The sequence below is a fragment of the Euprymna scolopes genome, chromosome 41 (genome assembly GCF_053919585.1).
Source record: "Euprymna scolopes isolate OS-2025 chromosome 41, ASM5391958v1, whole genome shotgun sequence".
Taxonomy (NCBI): domain Eukaryota; kingdom Metazoa; phylum Mollusca; class Cephalopoda; order Sepiida; family Sepiolidae; genus Euprymna; species Euprymna scolopes.
The window spans coordinates 27,531,507-27,557,122 of NC_136522.1; the positions used below are offsets into that span (position 1 = coordinate 27,531,507).

A 25,616-nucleotide genomic window follows, 5' to 3' on the forward strand; every position below is an offset into this window, starting at 1 on the left:
GCTAAATTCTTTGTTCTTAATTAATTAAACTCTAGTCCACCACCTCACAGCTGCTAAGCTTCTGTCCAACCAATTGGCCTGTTCTACTATAGATCTGACAGGGTATGGCACGATAGTCTTCTCATAAAAATCAAATCATATGGCATCACTGGACAAATGCTTCACATGATCAAATCTTTCTTAAATAAGAGAAGAATCCAGGTTATCCTCGATGGTCGAATGTCAAAAAACAATATGATATAAATGTGGGTGTGCCCCAGAGGTCGATCCTTGAACCTGTATTATTCTTGATATTCATAAATGACCTCCCTGATAAAATTGTCATCGAGATGGGTATATTTGCTGACAACACCACATAGTATAACAGACATGAGGGGAAAATGAATGACCACATATCCAAGGTAATGGCAGTAAGACCCCCCAGTCTGTAGTGCAATGAAAACAAAAATGGATGGTAACATTCAATTCTTCCAAAACTAAGCTTGTTTTCTTTAATAATTACAAGAAACCTTCTCAACCACTAATAGCCATAACTAATGATAGATTACCTGAAAGTACTTCGCTCAAACTCCTTCGCTTAATGTTCACAGTGAGCATGAATTGAAACATATATATTGAGATATTGGCAAGACTGCTGTAAAGAAGGTGGACTCTCTCCACTGTGCTAGAAAGTTACTTACACCTGGGAGTATCCTGTTCCTCTGCAAGGTCACTATTCGTCCATGTATGGAGTCATTGCCACATTTGGGCTAGTGTATCCGCTACCAATCTCTCACTCTTAGGCAGGGTTTAAAGAGAGTTGTCAACCTAATAGGTCCCACACAGTCAGCTAGGCTTCAGCCTCTTTCTTATCAACGAAATGTTACATCCCTCTGCCTTTTTTACAAGTATTTTAATGGTAGGTGCTCCGATGAAGTTCAAGTCCTCGTATCCTCTCAACGTAAATATCCCTGACAAACCTGACAAGCAGCAAAATCCCACCCCTACACAGTGGAGATCCCCAGATGCCAGAAAGTCTTCTGCTCTAATAGTTTCTTCCCTTGGCCTGCTAGACTTTGGAATTCACTTTCGGGTCCCTGCTTCCCTGACTGCACTGACATGCGGAAGTTCGTGTAATGTAAACAGATATCTTGCCGCTCAACTCCCTACATAGTACCTCTGAAAATTACTTCTCCGACAGTAGCCCACTATATCAAAGTAGCATTGTGCCTTGTTTGGAGTGAAACTACAATTAAAAAAAAACATCAGCAATAACTTTTATGTAATAAGTTGTCGTGTGAAATCGTGTGTATAAGCTGTTGCTATGTTTAATAATCCATGGCCATTTCTTTTAACTAGTAATAGATGTGAGATTCGAACTCGAGTACTGACATTGTAAAACTATAGTCTTAGAACTGCGCACTCTGCCTATTCATTTTTTGTCAACCAATCACGTTTCTATATTTGTATATGGACAGACAAAATAACTTTTTAATAATGTATAGATTATTTTTCTTTCTGAATTGTTTAAATGAGGATTGATAATTTGTATTATTTGAATAACTCGAACTACTGTTCTTATTTTGAGTGTTATTTTCACAATATTTCGGTTGATGTAACCTCCAACCTTCTTCAGGTGTACCTTGTCGAACTTTAGAACTGTACGGAATTTTGAATGAACTTTTTATTTAATTCATAAGAGTAGCATGCTCTTGTTCCCTCAGCCATGACTGGGCAGAAATTCTAAATAAATCACAATTGTATTTTGAGTGTCGCTCACACTGATCCGTGATATAGTGGAAAAAGTACTTGGTAAAATTCAGTGATGTACCCGATTTGTGTGCCTTTGATATGAACGTCACTACCTTTGCAATGGGTCAACTATTCCAAATAGAAGTAAACTGTCATGGCGACCTAAATAAAGGGATTTACTCCCGTTGGAAGTTAATATCGAAATGTAGTGCTCTGTTGTCATTTTGCACATATACTATTTCATATTATCATTATACATGTTAAAAGTGATACTCTTCCGGAGGTTCAAAGTAAAAATATTAAACTTGGTTGAATTTCAAACTCGTAACACCTATCTCTAAAGACTGCCTACTTACTACTTAGCCACGGAATTATTTATCATTCTCGGCCATATGCTAAAATGCAAATGTTAAAACTGGAATAACGTGTTATGGTGTGACTGACCTAATTAAATAATAATCTCGCTCTCTCGCTCTCGCTCTCTCTCTCTCTATCTATCTATCTATCTATCTATCTGTCTATCTCTCTCTCTCTCTCTCTCTCTCTCTCTCTCTCCCCGATTTGTGTGCCTTTGATATAAATCTCCCTACCTTTGCATTGGGGCAACTATTCCAGACAGAGGTTATACAACAAACAAATAAAAACTTTAACAGTTTTAAATATGTTTCAAAAAAATAAATTACGCCCGGTGCTAAAATATTGAATTCATCGATTGTTTTAGTTAAAAAAAAAAAAAAAAACACTCGTGAAAAATGCTTCTAACTTTAAAATATTTGGAAATACTCAATGAAAAGTTTTATTTATCAAAAAAATATTCTCATATAAAAATTGTTTGTTTTTTAGTTTAAAATAATAATAAATAAAATGAAATATTCGACTTTCTTCGATAAACAAATAAGAAAACAGTTCACTTACGTTAATTTTTGCTAGATTAAAATTATTCCTTCTAATGTGCAATTATAATAATTGCAATTATATAATCATGCAAATGGAGAATTTTCTTTCTCTTTAGGCGAAGAAAATACATGCACGTTTGGACTACCTTCATAAAATTACAACGGCTATTCTCTAAGTCAATGGAAATATTTTTATGCCTACTAGCGTGGCCACATGGTTGAACACAACTCTGTAGGCAGCTTCTCTCGGTACGCACCATTTACCTACATGTCGCTCTGGCAATGATGTCACGCTATTAGGTTCCCTGGCACTTACTCACATTGTAAGTTAAAATTGAAAGTTAGTGACCTGTTGTCATTCCCGCACATATAATATTTCATATTTATACGTGTTAAAAGTGATACTCTTCCGGAGGTTCAAAGTTCAATCCCCAGGGCGGGTGACACTCTAAATACAATTGAGACGGGTATAGTAGTCTAAATAATACGAATATAGATTATTATTATTATTATTATTATTATCATTATTATTATTATTATTATTGTTGTTGTTGTTGTTGTTGTTGTTATTGAAATCGATTATACATCGCTTTAAATGCTGTAAAACTTTTGTATTTGTTTTTTTTTTAATTTTAAAATAATTTTTCTTTAATGCTAAATTTTAACACAAGAAACAAATTAAAACAAAACAATATATGTGGCAATTTTAATTATGTCGATATTTTCTAAAAAAAAAAAAAAAAAAAAAACACAGTGAAAATATTTATACTTGGTTGAATTTCAAGCTCCTAACACCTATCTCTAAAGACTGCCTATTTACCACCAGCGACGGAATTATTTATCATTCTTCGTCAAATGTTAAAACAGTAATAACGTGTTCTGGTCTGACTGACCTAATTAAAATAATGGTATCTCCTCCCACTCTCTCTCTTTTTCTCTCTCTCTCTCTTTTTCTCTCTCTCTCCCATTCTCTTGCTGCATATTAGTGAAATCATCTCCATGTATAATATTTTGATTGCAGAAATTCCACTCTGGATCAAAACACCGTAGGTTTGCAACACCAGATGCCACATACAAATTCATTATTCGAGACTATTAGTCACTATCTTATGTAGCTTTTTAATCATTATAATAAAATCCTACATTTTATCCTAGGAGTAACACCATCACAATCGCAACCATCTTTACAGGAAATAGTTTAAATTTTCCCCTCTAAATGTGAAGTCCTTTTACCGCCCCCCCCAGTCATCACTGGTAGGAATTCTGCACTTTCGACAAATATTGGGTTTCATCCTTCGTAACTTTATCATAAACACATAGACATACCATTAGCTTTCGCTTCTCCGACTCAAAAATAATAACGTCTCCCCAGTCAGATTCCGCATAATCTCATTGGTTGACACCTGGCATTCTTATATTCCGGAATGATTATATTGCCTACATAAACGAACACCTAAAAATTCTCCAAAATAGCACCGCTCTCTACATGAGACATTAATGCTATCAGAAAAAAAAACAAGTAAATACATATTCATCGCTCACACACAGGCACATAAACACTGGTACCCTTAATTACTGAAACAAACATGTACAAGTGAAAAAAATAGGTAATTGCGCATAAAACCAGACCCTAATTTTAAAAGATGGCGGCAGGTCTGTCAATTGAGATACGGAAGCACAAAATGGACACAATCCTTCCGCTAGTCTTCAAAATTGCTTACTTATATATTTGAGCAAAATATTAATATTTTTTGTTATCATATTTTTCTAGCATATTTAAGTTTTGTTCTTTGTTTTTTTCTAATATAGTTAGGGTTTTTTTTAATGTACTTTATTTAAATATACTTCATTTATATATACGTTATTTAAACCTACGTAATCTATTACGATCGTTCCCGATTTAAAAAAAATAAATGCTTCGGCAATATTATCTACTGGATTCGTACTTATTATATTGTTTGAATGCTATGCATTTTTACCACATGTGAAATATTCACATTTTAAACCTATTAAACTATTTTTAGTTAACTATATTTATGTTTATTTTTTCACCTCCCTTATAATAAAATATAATAAAATACATAAACTTTTTATCAATTGATTTTGTATTTTTTAATCGCATATCTTTCCAAATAACTATGTTTATATATTGTCACACTGTTTACATATTTTAAAAATATATTTTTTACAGAAACATGAAAAGAAAACTATTAATATATCACATTTTTACAGTTTTAGCAGTTTAAAAAAGGGTTAATGTGCAACAGAAAATAGTTTAAGTTTTAAAATGTGACTATTTCACACATGTTTAGAAAACATTACATTCAAACAACATAATAAATACGAATCCAGTAGACGCTATTGTCGAAATATTTATTTTTAAATTGACGACGATCATAATAGATTGCGCATGTTTAAATAAACTATATTTAAAGTATACTTAAATAAAGTGCTTAAAAAAACGTAACTATATTTGAAAAAAAAAAAACGTAAATATGTTTAAAAAAATATATTAGCAAAAAATGTTTAACATTTTACCCAAATATATAAGTAAGCAGTTTTGAAGAATAGCGGAAGTACAGTATCTATTTTGTGCTTCCATAACTTAAATGCCATACCTGCCGGCGTGTTTGGAAGTTAAGGTCTAGTTTTATGCACAATTACCGATTTTTTACGCCGATTACCTACGCTACAGTTTGCACGTAGATTCCATTACATAGGTATGCAATATGAGTAATGGGAGAAGAGGGCGGGGAGGGAGACGGGAGGGGAGCGAGATGGAAAGGGGGGGAGATGGAAAGAGGGGATGGAAAGAGGGGATGGGAAGAGGAGGTAGTAGTCAATTAATCACAGCTTCAGTTTTCTTGATTTTATTTTTGTTTGGCTTCTGTTGCATTTTCTATTATTATTATTATTATTATTATTATTATTATTATTATTATTATTATTATTATTATTATTATTATTATTATCTATATATTAATAGGATAGCGTGTGTATTATTAATTTTGTGTGTCACACTTACATCCGAGTGACAGTCGTTTAATTGTTATGGACTTCCATTTCCTGTAATAAATAATTTTACCAAGAATTCTTCATAAGTTTTGGTTCCGGCTTCGATTATAGTTGATGGCACTCAAGTCATTTATTTTTTATAAATAATTTTACCAAGAATTCCTCATAAGTTTTGGTTTCGGTTTCGATTATATCTGATGGCACTTAAGTAATCTATTTTTTTTAATAAATAATTTTACCAAGATTTCTTCATAAGTTTTGGTTTTGGTGTCGATTATAGCTGAAGGAACTCAAGTTATATATATATATATATATATATATATATATATATATATTTCATAAATTTTGGTTCCGGTTCTGATTCAAGCTGATGCACCAAGTCATATGGATATATTTTTTTTTTTTTTTTGAAATCGCAACTTTATAACTTATAAATACCGATAGAACATTAGCTCTATAATAATATTTACGAAACCTGCATGAATGAAAATATCATATTTAAGTGTACTTTAAGCCCGGGCTACGCCAGGTGTCCCTGCTAGATTAGATAAATGCTTTTGCAGTTTTAACAAAAGAGCTACAATAATATCAGAGCATCTCCATTTATGCTGAACATCTACAAAATGCCAACATCAATATATTACATATGAATGAGTCTCCTGTGAAATTTCCGCAGGTCCTGCTAGTTATTATTATTGGTGTTATTATCATTATTATTATTATTATTATTATTATGTTTATTATTATTATTGGCTCACCTGAAGATTTCACACGAGTCAGCAAACGATCTGATTAGAGACCTGTGGTGTTCTCGGAAAGCTGAGTGACAACAAGTCTCCCCAGACGTCCAGCTCTCTCCTCCTCCTTCGATAGCATTTGCAAATAAATTTGCATCATCGCAACAGCTTCTTACCATTGATTTCTCGCTGGCAGTGGCCATTGGTTTATACTAGAATTTGAGTGGCACTAAGCCTCCCCAAGATCCCAGTTCTCTTCGCACTTGTCCAGCAGAGATCTGGCCAGTGCTCCCTCCTTGGTCTTTCCATCCTCCTTGACCCTTGTTGGCTCTTTGTTATCACTTTTTTTTTGGGGGGGGGGAACGGTGGTGAAACAATGGAGAGATGCATGATGGGGGGGTGTAGAACATGTAGATCTGCAGCTTCGGTGTTCTTCATTCCCTGTAACGCTTCTTCGTTATATTGTCTTGTGTTATTCTTCGCATTCAAGGGTTTTCCTTAATATTTCAGCCGTTTTCATTATCGTTAGGCGTTGTATTTTTGCAGCTATTCCTCTGATTCCAATTTCTGCCATTCTTTTTTCCAGGTTTTTTGGGATTGTTCCTAGTGCTCCTACTATTATCGGTACTATTTTGATTTTCTTCATCATCCAAATCCCTTTTATCTCTCTGGCTAGTTCTGTGTATTTGCTTCGTTTCTCTTTTTCTTTCATACTCACCCTGTGGTCAGCTGGGACAGCAAAGTCTACGATTTGACAAGATTTCTCTTTCTTGCTAATTATTACGACATCTGGTCTTCTTGCTTGAATGAGTTTGTCCGTCTGTATGTCCATGTCCCATAGGATTTTGTGGTTCTCGTTTTCGAGTGCTGTTGCAGGTTTATGCTTGTGCCATTTATCTGTATGCTCAAAATGCAGCCGTTTGCACAATTCCCCGTGCCTTGCCCTCCCCACTTGGTCATGCCTGCTTTTGTATTTCTTTTGGGCCAGTTTGCTGTATTCACTTACTATATGGTTTATCGTTTCGTCTCTTTGTCCACAGAGTCTGCATTTGCTGTTTTCTTGTGTTTTATCGATCCTTGCTTTGATATGATTGGTTCTTATTGAGTTATCTTGTGCTGCGGTTTTTAGGGATTCAGTTTCTCGGTTTATATGTCCTTTTCGCATCCATGTCTAGGTGTTTTTGTTATTCTCATTTTTTGTCATTCTTACGAATCTTCCGTGGAGTTGTTTCTCTTCCCATTTCTCTTTTCTCGTTTTGTCATTTGTTTCTCTGTTTTCTGTTTTGTTGGTTTTCTCCGTATCTCTCGCTGCCATAATTATCCTTTCAGTGTTTTGCATTATGTATTTTTCTAGTTCTTTTTTTGTGTCCTTCACACAGTCTTCTATAGAGATCAGTCCTCTCCCGCCATCTTTCCTTTTCACGTAGAGTCTGTCAATATCATCCTTTGGGTGTAGTGCATTATGCATGGTCATGAGTTTCCTGGTTTTCTGGTCGAGCTGTCTCAGTTCTTTTGTCCATCCTATAAACGGTGCAGAGTATCTCACTAGTGACACTGCCCATGTATGTACACCTTTTATTAGGTGTCTGCTATATAATTTAGTTTCCAGGAGTTTTCTCGTTCTCCTGAGGTATTCTTTTCCAATTTTCTCTTTCATTTCTGTTGTTTTGATGGTGTCCGCTTCCAGAATTCTCAAGTATTTATAGTTGTCTTGTTCCCTAGTGCCCTCATTTCTGTTTGGTTGGGTAGTTCCATGCCTTCTGTCGTTTCCAGTTTTCCCTTTTTTATAACTAGTGCGCACTTTTCCATTCCAAATTCCATTTGGATATCTTGGCTGAAGATCCTGGTAGTGTTAATTAATGTCTCTAGTTCCTTTCCGGTCCTTGCAAAAAGTTTCAGATCGTCCATGTACATCAGGTGGTTCATTTTTTCCTCTGTATTGGGGAACTTGTATCTGGCTTGGCACTTTCTCAGAATACTATTCAAGGGCATCATGGCTTTGATGAACAGTAATGTTAATAATGAGTCTCCTTGGAAGATGCCTCTTTGTATGTTAATTTCTGTTATGTGTTGTCCATCTGCTGTCAATTCCAGTCTCCATGTTTTCATTGCATTTTCTATTACATTGGTGATCCCGCTTGGTATTTTATACATTTTTAGGCATTCTATTATCCATGCTTGGGAGATCCTGTTGTACGCTTTTTTGTAGCCGATCCATGCCATGGCTAAATTTTTCCTCTTCCTTTTTACCTCCTTTAGGATCTTTTGATCAACATATAGCAGATCATGTGTTCCTCTTTTCCCTTTTTGGCATCCTTTCTGTTCCTCGAGGATGAGTCCATGGTTATTCAGTGAGTGGTAGATTTGTTCCCTCAATTGTGCTGTCAGTATCTTCCACATGGTGGGTAGGCACGTGATTGACCTATAATTGCTGGGGACGGTTCCTTTCTCCGTGTCCTTCTGTAGCTGTGTGGTTCTACCTTTTATCATCCAGTCTGGCACGTTTGCTTCCTGTATACATCTTCTCAGGTTTTGGGCTAGCCTTTCGTATAAGGTTGTGAATTTTTTGAACCAGTATGCATGTATCCCGTCGTGCCCTGGTGCTCTCCAGTTTGCCATTTTTCCTATGGTTTTCTTTAGGGTTTCCTTGCTGATTTCATTCACTGTTCCTTCTTCGATTTGTTGTAACTCTTCTTTCATGTCTTTCAGCCATTCGACATTTCTATTGTGTTTTTGTCGCTCTTCCCATATGTTACTCCAGTAGGGTTTTGTTTCTGTCAGATTTGGTTGTTCTGTTTTGTTTTTACTCCGTTCACATTTTGGTAGAATTGCCGTTCGTTGGTTTCAAATGTTCTGTTTTGTTTGCATTGTTCAGCTTTATATCTATATCGTCTCAATCTCGCTTCTTTTGCTTTTATTTTTTTGGTCCAATTCTTTATGTTTCTTGTTTAGCCTCTCCCTGCCAGTCACATTTCCAATATTCCGTTTTCTCCACATTGCTTTCTTCCTGGTGATCATTTTGATTTCTTTTTTATGTTTCTGTATTTGGGTTTCTCGTCTTATTTCCCATCCAGGTTTTGTCGGTCCGCTTGTTCCCGGTTGTTTTTCTGATCTGAGATTCATACTTGCCATTTTGGCGCCTGCGTAAATGAGATTGTTTAAGTCTGATTGTATTTGTTGGGATATGTGGGAGGAGTTTGTTAACATTCTCTGCTTCTGTTTTTAATTTCTTCTGCTCTTGGTTCTTTAACGATGGGAGTTTTGTTTTTTCCTCGTTCATAAACTGTGTTATTTTATTTATTTCATTTGCTTCATTCTTTGTTAGTTCTGTTTCATTGTTCTTGGTTACAACATTTTTAGTCTTTGGTCTTCGTAGGTCCTAGGCTTGTGAGGCCTCAGCTTGTGGGATTTTTCTACGAGCAGTTCCATTGGGGGGTGTTTCTTGTTCAGTTTCCTCATTTATTTTTCGCTGTATTTCTGCTGGTTCTAATTTAGAGAGCCAGCCTTTCTTGAGAATCAGTCTTGCTTGGTCCGCAATTCTTTGTTCTGTCACTTGGTGGTCACTGGAGAGGTCCCATAGTTCTTTCATTCAGTTACGATAGCCTCCATATCTATATTCAGAATGACTTCTAATATAGCATTCCATTACTAGTCTATTCTCTTTTGTTGTCCATTTCTTTCTTCGTTTTTTTTTTCATTTTGATGATTATCACGGCTGTGCTGTGTTTGTTCGGTATCATTTTGTTCCCTGAAATTAGAGGTTATGCTTACCTGTTTAACGTCCATGTTATTTGAGTTTCTGAAATTAAGAAGTTGACCAACATTCACAGGATGACGACCAGGTCCCCCATTCTGGCTACCAAAGGAGCACCTGCCGATCATGACACCCAGATCTTTCTTCTGGGTCCCATGATTTGAATTATTTGTACTTGACATTTTTCATATTTTGGTGTTTGTGGCAACACCGAGCCCAGAATTATTTAACCTGTAGTTCTGACGCAGGTATAGTGTTTGGCTCCCATGTATACATGAGGTATCGTGCACTATCACACATACATATAAGGCATAAACAGAAGATTAAAAAAAAAATAAATAAATAAAATATAAAAGAAAAGAAATAATAAAAAGAAAAGAAAAAATAATTTCCCCCCTTTCTTCCCTCTAAAAAAAATAAAAAATTATATGTAAAAACTAAATAAAAATTTAACTAAGTATTCTACTTAGTTAGTCCTGCAATAACGTCCTTTTAGTATCCGGATACGTTATTTTTTATATATTTTTTTTTTGTCTATTTTCCTTTTAAAATGACAACATTGCCCGCCTTTGCCAGTGACGTTCGAGTTTGGCTTGTCCAACTCGAATCATATTTTGCTGCGAACAACGTTTCAGAGCAAACACAATTACATACGTTATTTAGTTCTTTCCTCGCGTCTTTGACTCCTGTTGTCAAGGACTTAATAACTGACACCCCTCTTAACGCTATATATGACAGCCTAAAGCGGGAGGTACTGCTCCGGACGTCAGTCTTGGCGGAAAAATGTTTTGAAATGTTTCTCTATGTTATTTAGGGGAACGCAGACCAACAGTGTTACTCCGCAGAATGAGGGAGCTGGCAGAAGATGTTCCCCCTAACAGTACCCTAATTAAGCAGCTTTTCTTTTCAAGGCTGCTGGCGCAAGTAAAGGCAATACTAGCGCTTATGATAGAGAAGCATTCCGTCGATGTAGTTATGACCTTCACCTTCACCGAGGTGAACAATCTATATGACCTTCACCGAGGTGCGCGACTTGACACACAAAAATAAACCGCCTCTTAATCACCTGCTAACGCACGCGTCACTGTAACGTCCAATGACAACAACAACAACAACCTTCTAACTCGACCTGCCTTTATCTCAATCCCTTCTCTTGCGCATGCGCCTGTAGATTCCTGACAATCTCGAGACTTCCGCTTATAAAAACCCAAGTTTTGTTGTCGCGCATGCCTATACAAGGCACAAACACGAGGGCGTTTGTTGTGTTGGTAAGTACTACACTCCTCCCTGATCTGATGATCACATAGAGTGCACTCCAGGGGTGGCCTCTTAGTTCGTTGGCTTCTGCGAAGGGTGGTATTTACACTCTCGGATTCAGGTTCTGGTTCTGGTTCTGGTTCTGGGTGTGGTTCTGGTTCTGGTTCTGGTTCTGATCCTGCCTGATCAGACGAACTACAACTACCACTCTCTTGCTTGGTGACCTCACTCATTAGCAGCTCATCATCTGATGATTCATCGCTCTCTGTAGTTGTGGGATGTACTTCACTAGACGGGCGAAGATCGCGCACATGGCGTGGGGTTCCATCAACAAGGACCGACTGCTGGCTGATCACTCCAGATATTCGTCCTCGCTTGAACTTGGTGGTGCACCGGTTTCCAGGGGGTCTAACCCAAACTGGATCCCCTACCTTGTATTTGTTATGATTCTCCTCGTCGATTGGTTGGACAGTGTCAATGCCCTTTATCCTAACACGGTATTTGTGTATGGCATTGGCCGGTGCTGTTGTTAGTGTCTTCCCATCCTTTGGTGTGATGTTATACCAATACGTGGCCTCCGTAATGGTGCATTGCTTTCTGGCAGCAATTCTCTTGATGCTGCGATGGCTCCTCTCAGCAATGCCATTCCCTGATGGCACATGAGCACATCGCAGTCGTAGTCGGACACCCCACTCATTCAACAACTGCCGAACTTGGTGGCTAAAAAAAGCAGCATCGTTGTCCGTCAATATCTCTTCCGACGCACCTCACTCAGAAAAGATAGATGACAGTTGGCGGACAACATTCGCTGAGTCCTGCCTGGTCATTTGCCGCCACACCACAAAACGAGTGGGTCCACAGTCGATAAGGGTTAGAAAGGGCTTACCACTGTAATGGGTAATATCCATCGCTAATCGTTGCCACACATGCCCAACTTCCAATCGCCCCTTCTGCCATTGCTCAGGTGCAGGATCGATAGACTGGCATGCCTCACAGTGCTTGATGATCTGCCTGACATCCGCCCTTGTCACTGCCGGGTCCACACGCCTCACAAAATACAAAGTTCTTTTGATACCTGGATGTCCACTCTGCACATGAATTCTTTGCATTTGGCATGAGCTAATCGCGCCAACTGCGCAAGATCGAGCAGTGAACTCCACGCCTGTTTTCACAGCTTCATACCATTTGTGAGGCACACGGGTTAGTTGGTCTGCACGATTACAGTGTGATGCCACGAGCGTTACACTCACCGACAGGTCATACTCTGATACCAGACTCTTCAGAGTGTTTAGTCTCCGCCGGATTAACATCTCATTGGCTGCCTTAGTACGGACTCTTGTTTGTCCCGAGAGAGTGTTGGACACCCAGTGGTAGATGCAGAGAGAATCTGTGTACAAGTGTACTTCTTTGACTGCCATTGCAGTGTCAGATTTAAACCCTTCACAACAGCATCCAGTTCCGCCAGGTTGATGTGTTGAGCATCATTCACAGGTCGCAGCCAGCATGCGTCTTCAATTACATTTCCACGTTGCTCCAATAACACTCCCAATGCCAAAGAACTAGCATCAACCCACACATTCACAGTGTCCCCATCGACACACCATTCTCCACGGGCAGGATCCTCCTTGTTAACTCTCTCTAGGGTTTCTGTCGTCATCAGAGTTAGAAGAGCATCATCAGATACATCATCCCAACCCGTAGTTACTAAACTTGCCCTGCGTTTGATGACGCCCACAGCTGCTCGGAGCCAGCCACATGCTGGTAAGTGACCAATAAGTTTCCCACACAAGGAAAAAATAGTCTGTTGCATAATAACATCAGGGATGGTTGGAATCTCACTGCCACGCCTCTATCATAAGGTACCGTCTTTCCCGCAAACGTCCAATCCTAATACCCGTGCTCCATCCCTCAGACGTTCGGGATCCTTGCACTCCAACCCGAACTGAGCTAACTTTTCTCTGACGTGCGACGCAGATTGTACGTCTTCATTGACGTACACATCATCAATATAGGCCGATGTTGTGTCCTCAGTGGTCTTTTCCTGGGACAACACTGCATTTACGATGGTCTTCATGATTTGCAGACATAAGGTACCGTCTTTCCCGCAAACGTCCAATCCTAATACCCGTGCTCCATCCCTCAGACGTTCGGGATCCTTGCACTCCAACCCGAACTGAGCTAACTTTTCTCTGACGTGCGACGCAGATTGTACGTCTTCATTGACGTACACATCATCAATATAGGCCGATGTTGTGTCCTCAGTGGTCTTTTCCTGGGACAACACTGCATTTACGATGGTCTTCATGATTTGCAGTGCCACATTCAGCTCAAAGCCAAGCCGAGTAAGGCAGTATCTCTGACCCCGGAACCACACTGTCTGGAACGGCCACAATGTCTCATCCACTCGCACCTGCAAATAAGCCTTCCACAAGTCTACTATAGACACATTGGAGCCCTTCTGGCGCCATTCTCTCAGCTTGCTGGCGCACACGTCAGCATCGGCAGTGTACGTCTCAATGTATCTATTGAGTTCACAATAGTCCAGCACCGGACGAGCTTTTGATTTGTTATGCTGGACTACTGCCATTAAGGGAATCAGACCCTTGGGTGGTCCCAGCTTGTTGGGGTAGAGGATCAGCCATCCATCCTGGATCCATGCCTCAAGTTCCTTCTCGTATTCATTACGGGCCTCGTGGGTCTCAAACTGGGACTCTTTTCAGCATTAGTCTTGGCTGCCTGCGCCATCATTACAACTGGTTCCCTCAGGTCCTCCTCATCTCTGATAATGGCTCGAGCGCGTTCTAACAAATGTTCCATGGGCGTTACAGATATGCTGGTGGAAGCCCTCAACAGTTGCTTAACATGGGTGGGAAGGCCGGCCACAAACGCATATGCCAGTGTTTGCTCTGACACTCCATTGCCAAATAGAACTGCAAGTTTCTTCAGCTCTGCGAAGAAGATGTCCATGGTTTCTCCTGGCATGAGCTTCCTAGTGCAAATGTTTCGTAGGCCGTACAGGGATCCATGGCAAATGTATAAAGCATTTTTTATACAGGTAATATCAGCCTTCTCCACGGCACTAAGTTGCTGATATACACTTAGGGCGCCTCCAGCCAATCTCAGGGGAATCACGGTATGCAACCCCCTTTACTTCACAGAGGTTGCAGGTCAGCTCAACCCTTTTGACCCAGTCGACAACAGAAGTGGATCCGTCGAATTCGGGTATCAGTTTTAAATCAAACTTTGCCCCAGCCATAGTTGTCCAGGAAAAGAGACAAAATGAAATAGCCAAAATAGCTTATGACCTTCACCTTCACCGAGGTGAACGATTTATATGACCTTCACCGAGGTGCGCGACTTGGCACACAAAAGTAAACCGCCTCTTAATCTCCTGCTAATGCACGCGTCACTGTAACGTCCAATGACAACAACAACAACAACCTTCCCACTCGACCTGCCTTTATACCACTATCTTAATTCCTTCTCTTGCGCATGCGCCTGTAGATTCCTGACAACCTCAAGACTTCCGCTTATAAAAACTCAAGTTTTGTTGTCACGCATGCCTATACAAGGCACAAACACGAGGGCGTTTGTTGTGTTGGTAAGTACTACAGTAGTAGCAGTGTTGGCGAATAAAATAATGGATTTTGTGAGAGGGCCTACCACCGTGGCGATCCCTCAGCAACAGGCTGAAGTACCCACGGGCCCTGCGGCAGATAGAAAGGTAATGCAAGAGCAACATTGGTTGCTCTGCTTACAGCAATTGAACGCCTCACCAGAGAGGTGAGTAAGCTGAACATGAGCAGGTCACATTCGCCCCGACGCCACTACAAGAGCCGTTCGCCATCCCCACATCACCGCCGTCACTCTAGCAAGCCAGAACTATGTTTTTATCATAGTCGTTTTGGCAAGGACGCATGGCGCTGTAAAATGCCCTGTTCGTATTTGAACCAGGGAAACGATCGTCGGGAGAACTGAGCAGGGCACATTCTCCACAGACCACCCACAACCGTGCCTATTTTATCACTGACTCCTTATCCCAAGTGTGTTGCTTGGTCGATACAGGAGAAGCTTGTAGTATTTGGCCATTTAAACTTCTCACAGAGAAGCCTCCAGTGTCGTCCATCACACTGCAAGCGGTAAATCATTCTCCCATTCCCACGTATGGTCATATTTCTCGTTCTCTGAACTTGGAATTACGGAGAGACTTTACATGGGTCTTCACTATAGCAGATTTACCCTAACCCATACTAGGCACGGACTTCCTGCACCACTTCAACCTGATAGTGGATATGCACAGACGCTGGCTGATAGACGCAAATACTGAACTTTCTGTCCCTGGTGTAAAAACAAACACCCCCTCTATCAGCCCAGTATTCTTCATTGCTGCTTCAGATAGCCCGTATCAGACCACCTTAGACTCCTACTTGGAGTTAACCAACTTAAATTTTGTGGTGAGCAAACCCACGCACACCACAAAACACCACATCGAGACCACAGGTACTCCTGTTTTCTCATGCCCTCACCACCTCCCTGCTGATAAACTTAAGGCAGCGAAGGCAGAATTTAACCATATGCTGCAGCTAGGAATAATACGCCTCTCGTCCAGTCTATGGGCTTCCCCTTTGCATATGGTCCCGAAACGAGATGGAGATTGGCGTCCGACTGGGGACTACCAATGACTCAATGCCATGACGGTACCTGATCGTTACCCAATCCCACATATACAAGATTTTGCTTCCTCTTTGCATGGTTGTAAGACCTTCTCCAAACTAGACCTAGTTAAGGCTTACCATCAGATTCCAGTGAATCCGGCCGACATACCCAACACTGCAGTAACGACTCCATTTGGAGCATTTGAATTCTTAACTATGCCCTTTGGTTTACAAAATGCGGCTAGCACATTTCAGCGCTTCATGGACGAAGTAGTGCGCGAATTGGACTTTGTCTATAACTATATAGATGACATCCTCGTGGCAAGTGCCTCACCTGAGGAACATGTCACTCACCTCCGCCTACTATTTGAACGGTTTCAGCAATATCAGGTGAGGATTAACCCTGGTAAATGCGTTTTCAGTGCTTTGTCACTAGTTTTCCTGGGCCACATTATCAGCCCAGACGGTATATCTCCGTTACCGGAAAAGGTGAAGGCTCTGCAAGACCTTCAACCACCCACTTCACTTCGCCAACTAAGGCACTTCCTCGGTCTGTTGAACTACTACAGACGCTTTATCCCACACTGTGCGAATCTTCTAGCTCCTCTTTCCGACCTGTTACGTAACAAGAAGAAGAAAAATGAGCAGATCTCACTTAATTAGATCCAGCTAAAAGCTTTCAATGAAGTGAAAACAAAACTAGCAACAACATCTCTACTTGCACATCCTGTACCCGATGCCCAGTTTTCACTGGTCGTTGACGCATCAGGCACAGCTGTAGGTGCAGTATTGCAACAGCAGCACCAACAACAGTTACAACTTCTCGCATACTTTTCGAGACAGCTGAAACTGGCAAAACAACATTACAGCACGTTTGGCCATGAACTCCTAGCAATGTACCTCGCACTGAAACATTTCCAACATTCACTCGGGGGCCGTCAATTTGTGATCTACACTGATCACCGTCCACTTACATAAGCAGTTCGTTCTAAGCCGGACAAATATTCTCCCCATGAAACATGCCACTTGGATTTTTTTTCGCAATTTACCAGCGATATCCGACATATTTCGGGTGAGCAGAATGCTGTGGCAGATGCTTTGTCCCGCCTTCCCATTAATTCTCTGTCCTCACCATCGGATATCGACTTACAGCAGATGGCCTTAGACCAGCCAAGTCTGGACACGTTGGATCCGTCGTCACCTGAATTTGCAACTTGCAAATTCGCATACCTGCCCGTGCCTACCTCGGACACGCAGATCATTTGTGACACCTCAACGGATTCAACTTGACCATTCGTTCCATTTATTCATTGTAGAGTTGTTTTTGACACCATACACAATTTAGCTCACCCCGGATACAGAGCCACAGTGAAGCTGATAACAGCTAGATTTTTCTGGCCAAATATGAAGCGTGATATCACTGCCTGGACACGTTCCTGTGTATCCTGCCAAAAGTCAAAGGTTCACAAGCATATCCGTGCACCCCTTGGAACATTCACCACCCCAGACGCTCGGTTTAGCCATGTGCACATCGACCTGGTTGGACCTGATGTAATCAAAACCAAACACCAAGACAGGGTCAAACAGGTTGAGGCCAACTTCACAGCCGATTATATCCACTCAGGTAGCTCGGCTACAGAAATGTGAGAAAATCTGAAGAAAGCCACATACTTTGCTGCAATCTCAGGAGAAGAAAGGGTGGAAAAAACATTAACTGGTACAATACGAACTTTGAGAAACTAGATCCTCTCATTGAGTCCAAGAGGAGGGCTCTTCAGGAATACAAGAATAACCCAAGTAAAGACTCTAATAGCCTTTTGAATATCTCACAACAAGGTAAAGTCAATAGTACACAACTGTGTAAATGAGTGCTAGAACAGACTATGTAACTCCATCCAACAGGCTGCAAATACTGAAAACACCAAGGCAATGTATAACGGCATAAAGAAAGTAATTGGTCCAAGCGCTGTAAAAACTACTCCTTTGAAGTTCAAGATAGGAGAAATTCTTACAGACAAATCCAAACAACTTGACAGATGGGTCGAACACTACTTAAGCCAGAACGCCCTTAATAGCATTGCACACTGTGAACACTTTTCTGAGCTGGACATACCACCCATCATCGATGATGTCTCGAAGGCGATTAACAAACTCCCACTGGGGAAGGCTCCAGGTACTGATTCCATCTCAGGTGAAGTGACAAGTCCTCTTTCCTCAAGCCATTATACCAACTCTTGCTACGTTGTTGGGAAGAAAGCAAGAAAAAAGGGGATCACAGCGACTGAAATAATTATAGTGGTATCTCGAGACTGAGCAACATTGGAAAACTGTTTGCCCGCATCATTCTGACGAGAATTGATTCTTGTTGAGAGAATACACCCTGAATCACAGTGTTGTTTTTTATCCCAATGTTCCACCATTGACATGATCTTCTATGCCAACTTCAGAAGTGCAGAGAACAAAACAGGCCATGGTACCTTGGCTTTATTGACCTAACTAAGGCATTCGGCCTAGTTACTAGAGATGGACTATTCAAGATGGCTATTCATTTATTGGCTGCCCTTCCAAATTCCTGAGCCTTATAGAGTCATTTCATGAGGATATGATGGGCACTATGCAATTTGACGGAGACACTTCTGCTGAGTTTCGCATAAAAAACAATGTTAAACAGGGATCTGTGCTTGCCCTACGCTATTTGACATTTTCTTTGCCCTTCTCTTGAGACATGCTTCCAATTCGTCAGATGACAGTTTTCCTTCACTCCAGATCTGCTGCCTCTTTAACATCAACCACCTTTAGTCCAAGACCAAAGTCCAGCAAGTTACCACCAGGAACTTACTGTTTGTTGATGATGCGGTGGTAACCTCATGGACAGGTTTTCCAATGCATGCATCAGCCTGAAGAAAATCCAGGTCATGAGCTAAGGAACCTCATCATCTCCATCATCACTATGAAAGGGCAGTGCTTAGACATAGTCTATCAATTCCAATATCTCGGGTCTACAGATAACCTATCTCTTGATGTAGAACTCAACAAGCGCACCAGAAAGGCATCCACCACTCTATCCAAATTGACAATTTGGGTGTGGAAAAATAAACATCTCACCATCTCCACAAAAGTGAACGTTTACATAACCTGTGTTATCATCACCCTTCTGTATGGCAATGAAGCATGGACAATCTACAGGCACCAAGAACGAAAACTGAACACATTTCACATGCATAGGCTGGAATTGGAATTTCTTGGAAAGACAAAGTTACAAACAATGCTGTGCCCACAAGGGCTGGTATCCCTTCATGTTCCCTTTCCTTCGCCAAAGACGCCTACAATGGATAGGCAATGTGCACCACATGGACAATGGATTTGAGTGGCACTAAGCCTCCTCAAGGTCCCAGTTCTCTTTGCACTTATTCGGCTGAGGTCTGGTCAGTTCATCGGTCTTTCCTTCTTCCTTGACTCTACTTAGTTATTTGGTCTCGCTCTTTGGGGGGGGCAATGGGGGTATGGTTGAGTTAGAGAACTTATAGATATGCGGTTTCAGTGTTCTTGGTTCCATGTTTTGCCTTTGCAGCAGTTTGTCTGGCATGCACTTGTTGCTCCTGTCTTAATTTCCACATTCAAGAGTTTTTCTTAATATTTCAGCTGTTTTCATGATTGTCATGCGTTGTATTTTTTCAGTTATTCCTTTGATTCCAATTTCTCCCATTCTTTTTTCAAAGTTTTTGGGAATTGTTCCCAGTGCTCCTACTATTATAGGTATTATTTTGATTTTATTCATCTTCCATATCCCTTTCAGTTCTCTGATTAGCTCTGTTTATTTGTTCCGTTTCTCCTTTTCTTTGATATTCACCCTGTGGTCAGCTGGAACAGCAAAGTCTACGATTTGACAGGATTTTTCTTTCTTATTAACTATTACGACATCCGGTCTTCTTGCTTGGATGGGTTTATCAGTTTGTATGTCCATGTCCCATAAGACTTTGTGATTCTCGTTTTCAAATACTGTTGCTGGCTTATGTTTGTACCACTTATCTGTGTGTGTGAGATGCAATTGTTTGCATATTTCCCAGTGTACTACTCTTCCCACTTGGTCGTGTCTGTTTTTGTATTCCTTTTGGGCAAGTTTACTGCATTCACTTATTATGTAGTTAATCGTCTCGTCACTTTGTCCAAAGAGTCTGCATTTGCTGTTTTCTTGTGTTTTGTCGATCTTTGCTTTGATGTGGTTGGTTCTTATCGAGTTGTCTTGTGCTGCAGTTATTAGGGATTCAGTTTCTTGGCTTATGTGTCCTTTTTGCATCCATGTCCAAGTGTTTTCGCTGTTTTCATCTTTTGTCATTCTTGCATGTAGTTGTTTCTTTTCCCACTTTTCTTTTCTTGTCTTATCCTTTGCCTCTCTGTTTTCTGTTTTTATTATTATTATTATTATTATTATTATTATTATTATTATTATTATTATACTTACCAATGCAAGCTTCTTTTTGGCAAACAAAAGGATATGACCAGTTACAATTATCCACCACATATAAACCATCATCTTTCTTCATGACCGCACAATTTTTTTCCGACCAATCGGGTTGAAAATTGTCCCAGTATCCATAACAGTCATTGTCTTCTCCCTTTGAATAACCTGTAAATTCAAAATAAAATTAAAATAATTTTATCGACAAACGGAAGTATAAAAGTTGTTTTGGGCTTTTTTTTATATTGTCATATTGATTTTTTTTATGTTCATAGTTTGAAACTGCCTTGTCACGAATGGATAAACAACAGCGATGATTCATGATATTCATTTCCTAGCAGAACACTGTAGCAATTTAATGACTGAAAAAATTGTCTTCTTATAGTAAAAATCCAACCGCAGATATCTTACTGCCACCTTTGAACGGATATACCATATACTGGATAAGGCAGATGGCGCTAGAATAATAGCATTTGATATAGCCAGGGCCTTTGATATAATCTGGTATTAAGGTCTTCCCAGAAAAATTAATTTGTACGATATTATTGGACAAATAATTAGTAACATTAGATTCTTCTTAGCTAAAAAAAAGATCAAGGTTGTTCATCTTAAGAACACAACATTAAAGCAGGTGTGACCTAAGGGTCGATACTTGAACCCTTATTCTTGATCTTCATAAACGATCATCTTAATGCAATCGTGTCTAAGATGAGTATATTTGATGATGACCCTATGCTATATTGTTAAGATGTGGAAAAATTGAACACACATGTATCAAAGATAATAGCTGAACTACATTTACAAAATTATTTACAGTCTGTAATAGAATGGTAGCCACGTTCATTGATACCAAAACAAAGTTCTTCTCTTTAACAATTATTACAAGCATTTCCAAACAATTATTGCTATGGCTTGTAGCATCCTTCCTAAGCGCCCAATATTTAAATTTCTTAACCTAACATTCACAGGCAACATGAATTGGAGTAAATAAGTAGGAGATACTGCCAAATTTGCTGCAAAAAAAGGTTAGCTCTTTTTACCATGATAGAAAAGTTCTCACATCTGTCATTATCCTATATCTCTATAAATAACCTATTCTCCCATGCATGGATTATTGCTGCTATATCTGAAGTGGTGCTCCAATCACTAAGCTCTCCAATAGGTCCCATACTGTCTAGCAAGCTCCAACCCCTATCCCATCGTAGCAATATTGCATCCTTGTGCTTGTTTTACAAGTACATAAACGGAATATTACTTAATTGTAAATCCACTCGACCAACCCAACAAACAGCAAAATCCCGCCCCTTCAGTGTATAGATCCCCAGAGGCAAGAAAACTTTCTACTTTAATAACTTCTTTCCTCAAACCGTTTCCATTTGGAATACTCTTCCTGTTTCCTCGACTATACCAACATGTAAAAAATTAACAAATATCTTGCTGCACAACTACCCACTTAGAATGCCCCTATTAATCTGGCCCTTAACCATTATGTCTCAGTTGCAATATGTTTGAGTTTGAGTAAACAAATATTTAGAAAAAAAAAAGCTTGGCAGACTGATGATCGGATAGAGCTTCTTTTAGTGATGTGTGGACACAGTTTTTATTTATTTCAGGAATGATCGACAAAATGGTCAAATTATCCGCCACTTACCAATCCAGAATTTGCTTTCATTCAGGAATGCATTATTTGCAAGTGTCTTCAAGTAATCAAATTCTCTGTAATCCTTCGGATTGGCCAATTTGCTTCTATAGCTAAAAAAACAAAAAACAAAATGTAGTCATTACGTTTGTGAATATTTTAAATGAGAATTGATTATTTGTATTATTTGAAAATTTTTCTGTTGAAGGACTCGTGACGTAGTGGATAAAGACTTTACTAAAAAACTCTGTCCCGTGGGGAGACATAGTAAATAGGTACATATGACTTCTACCAAGTGATGGATGATAGACCGAAATGTTCCGAGTTTAAGATTCAAAATTAGCAGAAATGTTGTGAGATTAAGTTTCAACTGGAGCCGAAATATTGCGAGAATCAAATTTAAGATGAGAATAAAATGTTTTGAGAAAAAAATACAAGATGAGCTAAAATGGAAGAATAAAATACAAGACGAGTCGAAATTTTATTAAAATTAGATTCAAATTAGTGAAATGTTGTGAAAATAAAATTCAAGATGATAGCAGTTGTCCAATGAATCAAAATAATACACATTGTTAATTCTCATCTCAATAATTCAGAAACGGAAAACGCTTTGTTTACAGCAAAATATGCCATTAATTTTTGCTTTTTCTTAATTTAACGAAACAGAAATTCTACAAAACATATGGCACTTCTGCTATGCACACTATTATTTTTGGTGCGTTACACTAAACTGTCGCCAGGTGGCGCTTCTCGGTCTGTAAATTTTCCACCTGATTCAAAAGTGACGATAAGTCGACTAAGTTTATTCATTTCATTTCTTTCAAACTGTTTATTAATTTAAAAATTAAAACTATCATATATATAACTTTGTTGATCCTTTAACAGATGCTACAAAAATATTAAAACTATATTTTGTTGCAGTGACATTTTTACTTTTATTCAAGATATGTTTTGGAATAAAAAAAAAATCCAATGTTGCTTGAATTCGAAAAATATTTAATTTAAATTACTAAATTTTTTTGGAAAAAATCCAATTTTACTTCACGGGGAAAAATCCAATGTTGTATAAAATTCAAAATTTGTTTTATTAAAATTATATTTTTTAATGCAAACTATTCAATAAATGTTTTGGTTTTCAAATATTTTTGTGTTCGGAAAAAATTCTTATTTGTTATTTATTTGCCGTGCTATTTGGCCAAGACAAAATTAGAGTTATCGCTCCCTAACAATGTCCGCGTAATGCAGAAGTGCCAAACATATTTTACAGATGGAAAGAAATCTTTTATCATCGATGATAAGAAAAAGGAAGTGTAAAAATAAAATCGTATAAAACTAGAACAAACTGGTTCTTTACTTTGTGGTTTGTTATCTCTAGGGTTGTGACAACAGCATATTCTTTTCATTGTTTTGACTATTGAGTATATATCCGTTAATATCTTATATATATATATATATATATATATATATATATAATGTGTGTGTGTGTGTGTGTGTGTGTGTGTGTGTGTGTGTGTGTGTGTGTGTGTGTGTGTGTTTTATATAGGCTGATGTGGTTCTCGGTTGATTGACTGTATCTTACTGAGTCGGATATATACTTGAGAGTCAAAAGAATGAAAAGAATATTCTGTTGTCACAGCCCTAGTTATCACTTGAAAACTGTTAGAACGATATGTTGTGAGGATAAGATTTAAAATTAGCAGAAATATTGCTATATTAAGATTCAACATGAAGTGAAATATTGTGAGAATCGGATTTAAAATGAGAATAAAATGTTTTGAGAATAAAATACAAAATGAGCTAAAATGGAAGAATAAAATACGAGAAGAATTGAAATTTGATTAGAATCAGATTCAAATTAGCGAAATGTTGTGAAAACAAAATTCAAGATGAGAGCAGTTGTCCAATGAATCAAAATAATACACATTGTTAATTATAATTTCAATAATTCAGAAACGGAAAACGCTTCGATTACTGATAAAAATTCTAAAAAAAAAAAAATATTTTAAAGACGGAAAGATTTTTTTTTCGATGATAAGGAAAAGGTAGTTTTAAAATAAAATCTCATAAAATTAGAAAAAAAAAAACTTGCTCTTTGCTTTGCCGGTTTGTTATCGCTTGAAAAGTTCAATAATTGAAATATTTGAGAGAACATTATGAAAAGCTAATCTTTATTTACAGTTTCGTTGTTTCAATACAGATGTTTTTATCTTTTAAACGTTAACAAACGAAAAAAATTATCAAGTTGCATTTCCACTTGCAATTTAGAAATAGATCGCAATTTGTTAAAAATCAAGTCAGTTTCTCTAAATAAAAGGAACATTTGAAAACAAATGCTAAATATTTGAACTGGAAATAAAACAACATTAGAAATAGAATTATTTGTTATATTGAAATCAAAGCAATTATTGAATTAAAAAACAACAATAACATTTTTCAAAATCAACATACGAATTAGTAAACATTGCGACTAATATCGCATGTACATAAATAATACATGAAAAATATGGTACGTCTATTATGACAAGTAAAAATAACTTGAAATAGAGAGTTTGACTTTAGCCTTAGTCTGAAAGACGGGTCCACCCCAATTGTGTATCATTTAAATAATAAGTATGTATTCATTTAAATAATAATAATAATAATAATAATAATAATAATAATAATAATAATAATAATAATAATAATAATAATAATTCTGATTTCGTTTATCAACGTCTCTCTGGAAAGGGATGAGATTCATTTCCCGAGGATTTCCCTTAATCCTGGTTTCAAACCAGGAGTTTCAAAGATAAAGAGTTTTCCTAAGGATGTCGGTGGTACCTACAATTGCAGAGGTCTTAAGGCAGCCTAAAACATCGGGGATTTGTAGTTTTTTCAATTGTCCTTCCAGACGACTTGATACTACCCCTAGTGTATCAACTACGACCAGGATTATTTGTGTTTTAAACCCGTGTATACGCCTTATCTCCAAGGCCAATGGAGCATAATTACTCTTCTCATTCTCCTTCTCTCTCACATTCCTGTCCCAGGGTACTGAAAAGTCTATAATCTGCCAATTTTTTTTAGACTTTGTCAATGACGACCAAATCCTGACGATTATGTTCCAATTGCTTGGTCGTTATGACACTTTTGTCCCACCATACCTCTACCCTGCCATCCTCACTTTTTCTCACTTCATCAACCACCTCCTCAAACCATTTTCCAGCCCACTTCACTCCAACTCGCTTACACACCTCCCAATATATCCGGAGTCCCATGCGATCGTGTCTTTTGCGGTACTCTCTCTGGGCCAGTCCACTACACCCTGCTGCAAGGTGCGAAATTGACTGAGGTCTTACCACAAATCCGGCATTCTGCAGCAACTTCCTCTCCTAGAACCACTTTTTTTAACAATCGTGTTCCTAATGCCTGCTGTTTAATAATAATAATAATAATAATAATAATAATAATAATAATAATAATAATAAAATGTC

At 38.5% G+C, this 25,616-nt stretch overlaps 1 protein-coding gene across 1 annotated transcript in view; it reads right to left on the reverse strand.

Moving 5' to 3' along the window:
* LOC145266451 (uncharacterized) overlaps positions 1-25,616 on the reverse strand; it is a 64,057-nt gene that overhangs the window by 12,927 nt on the left and 25,514 nt on the right. The window contains exons 4-5 of the mRNA XM_080122126.1: positions 22,156-22,256; positions 20,508-20,672 (exon numbers count right to left, since the gene is read on the reverse strand). Coding sequence (XP_079978252.1) covers positions 20,508-20,672; positions 22,156-22,256 — 266 coding nt within the window. The remainder of the gene's footprint in view (positions 1-20,507; positions 20,673-22,155; positions 22,257-25,616) is intronic.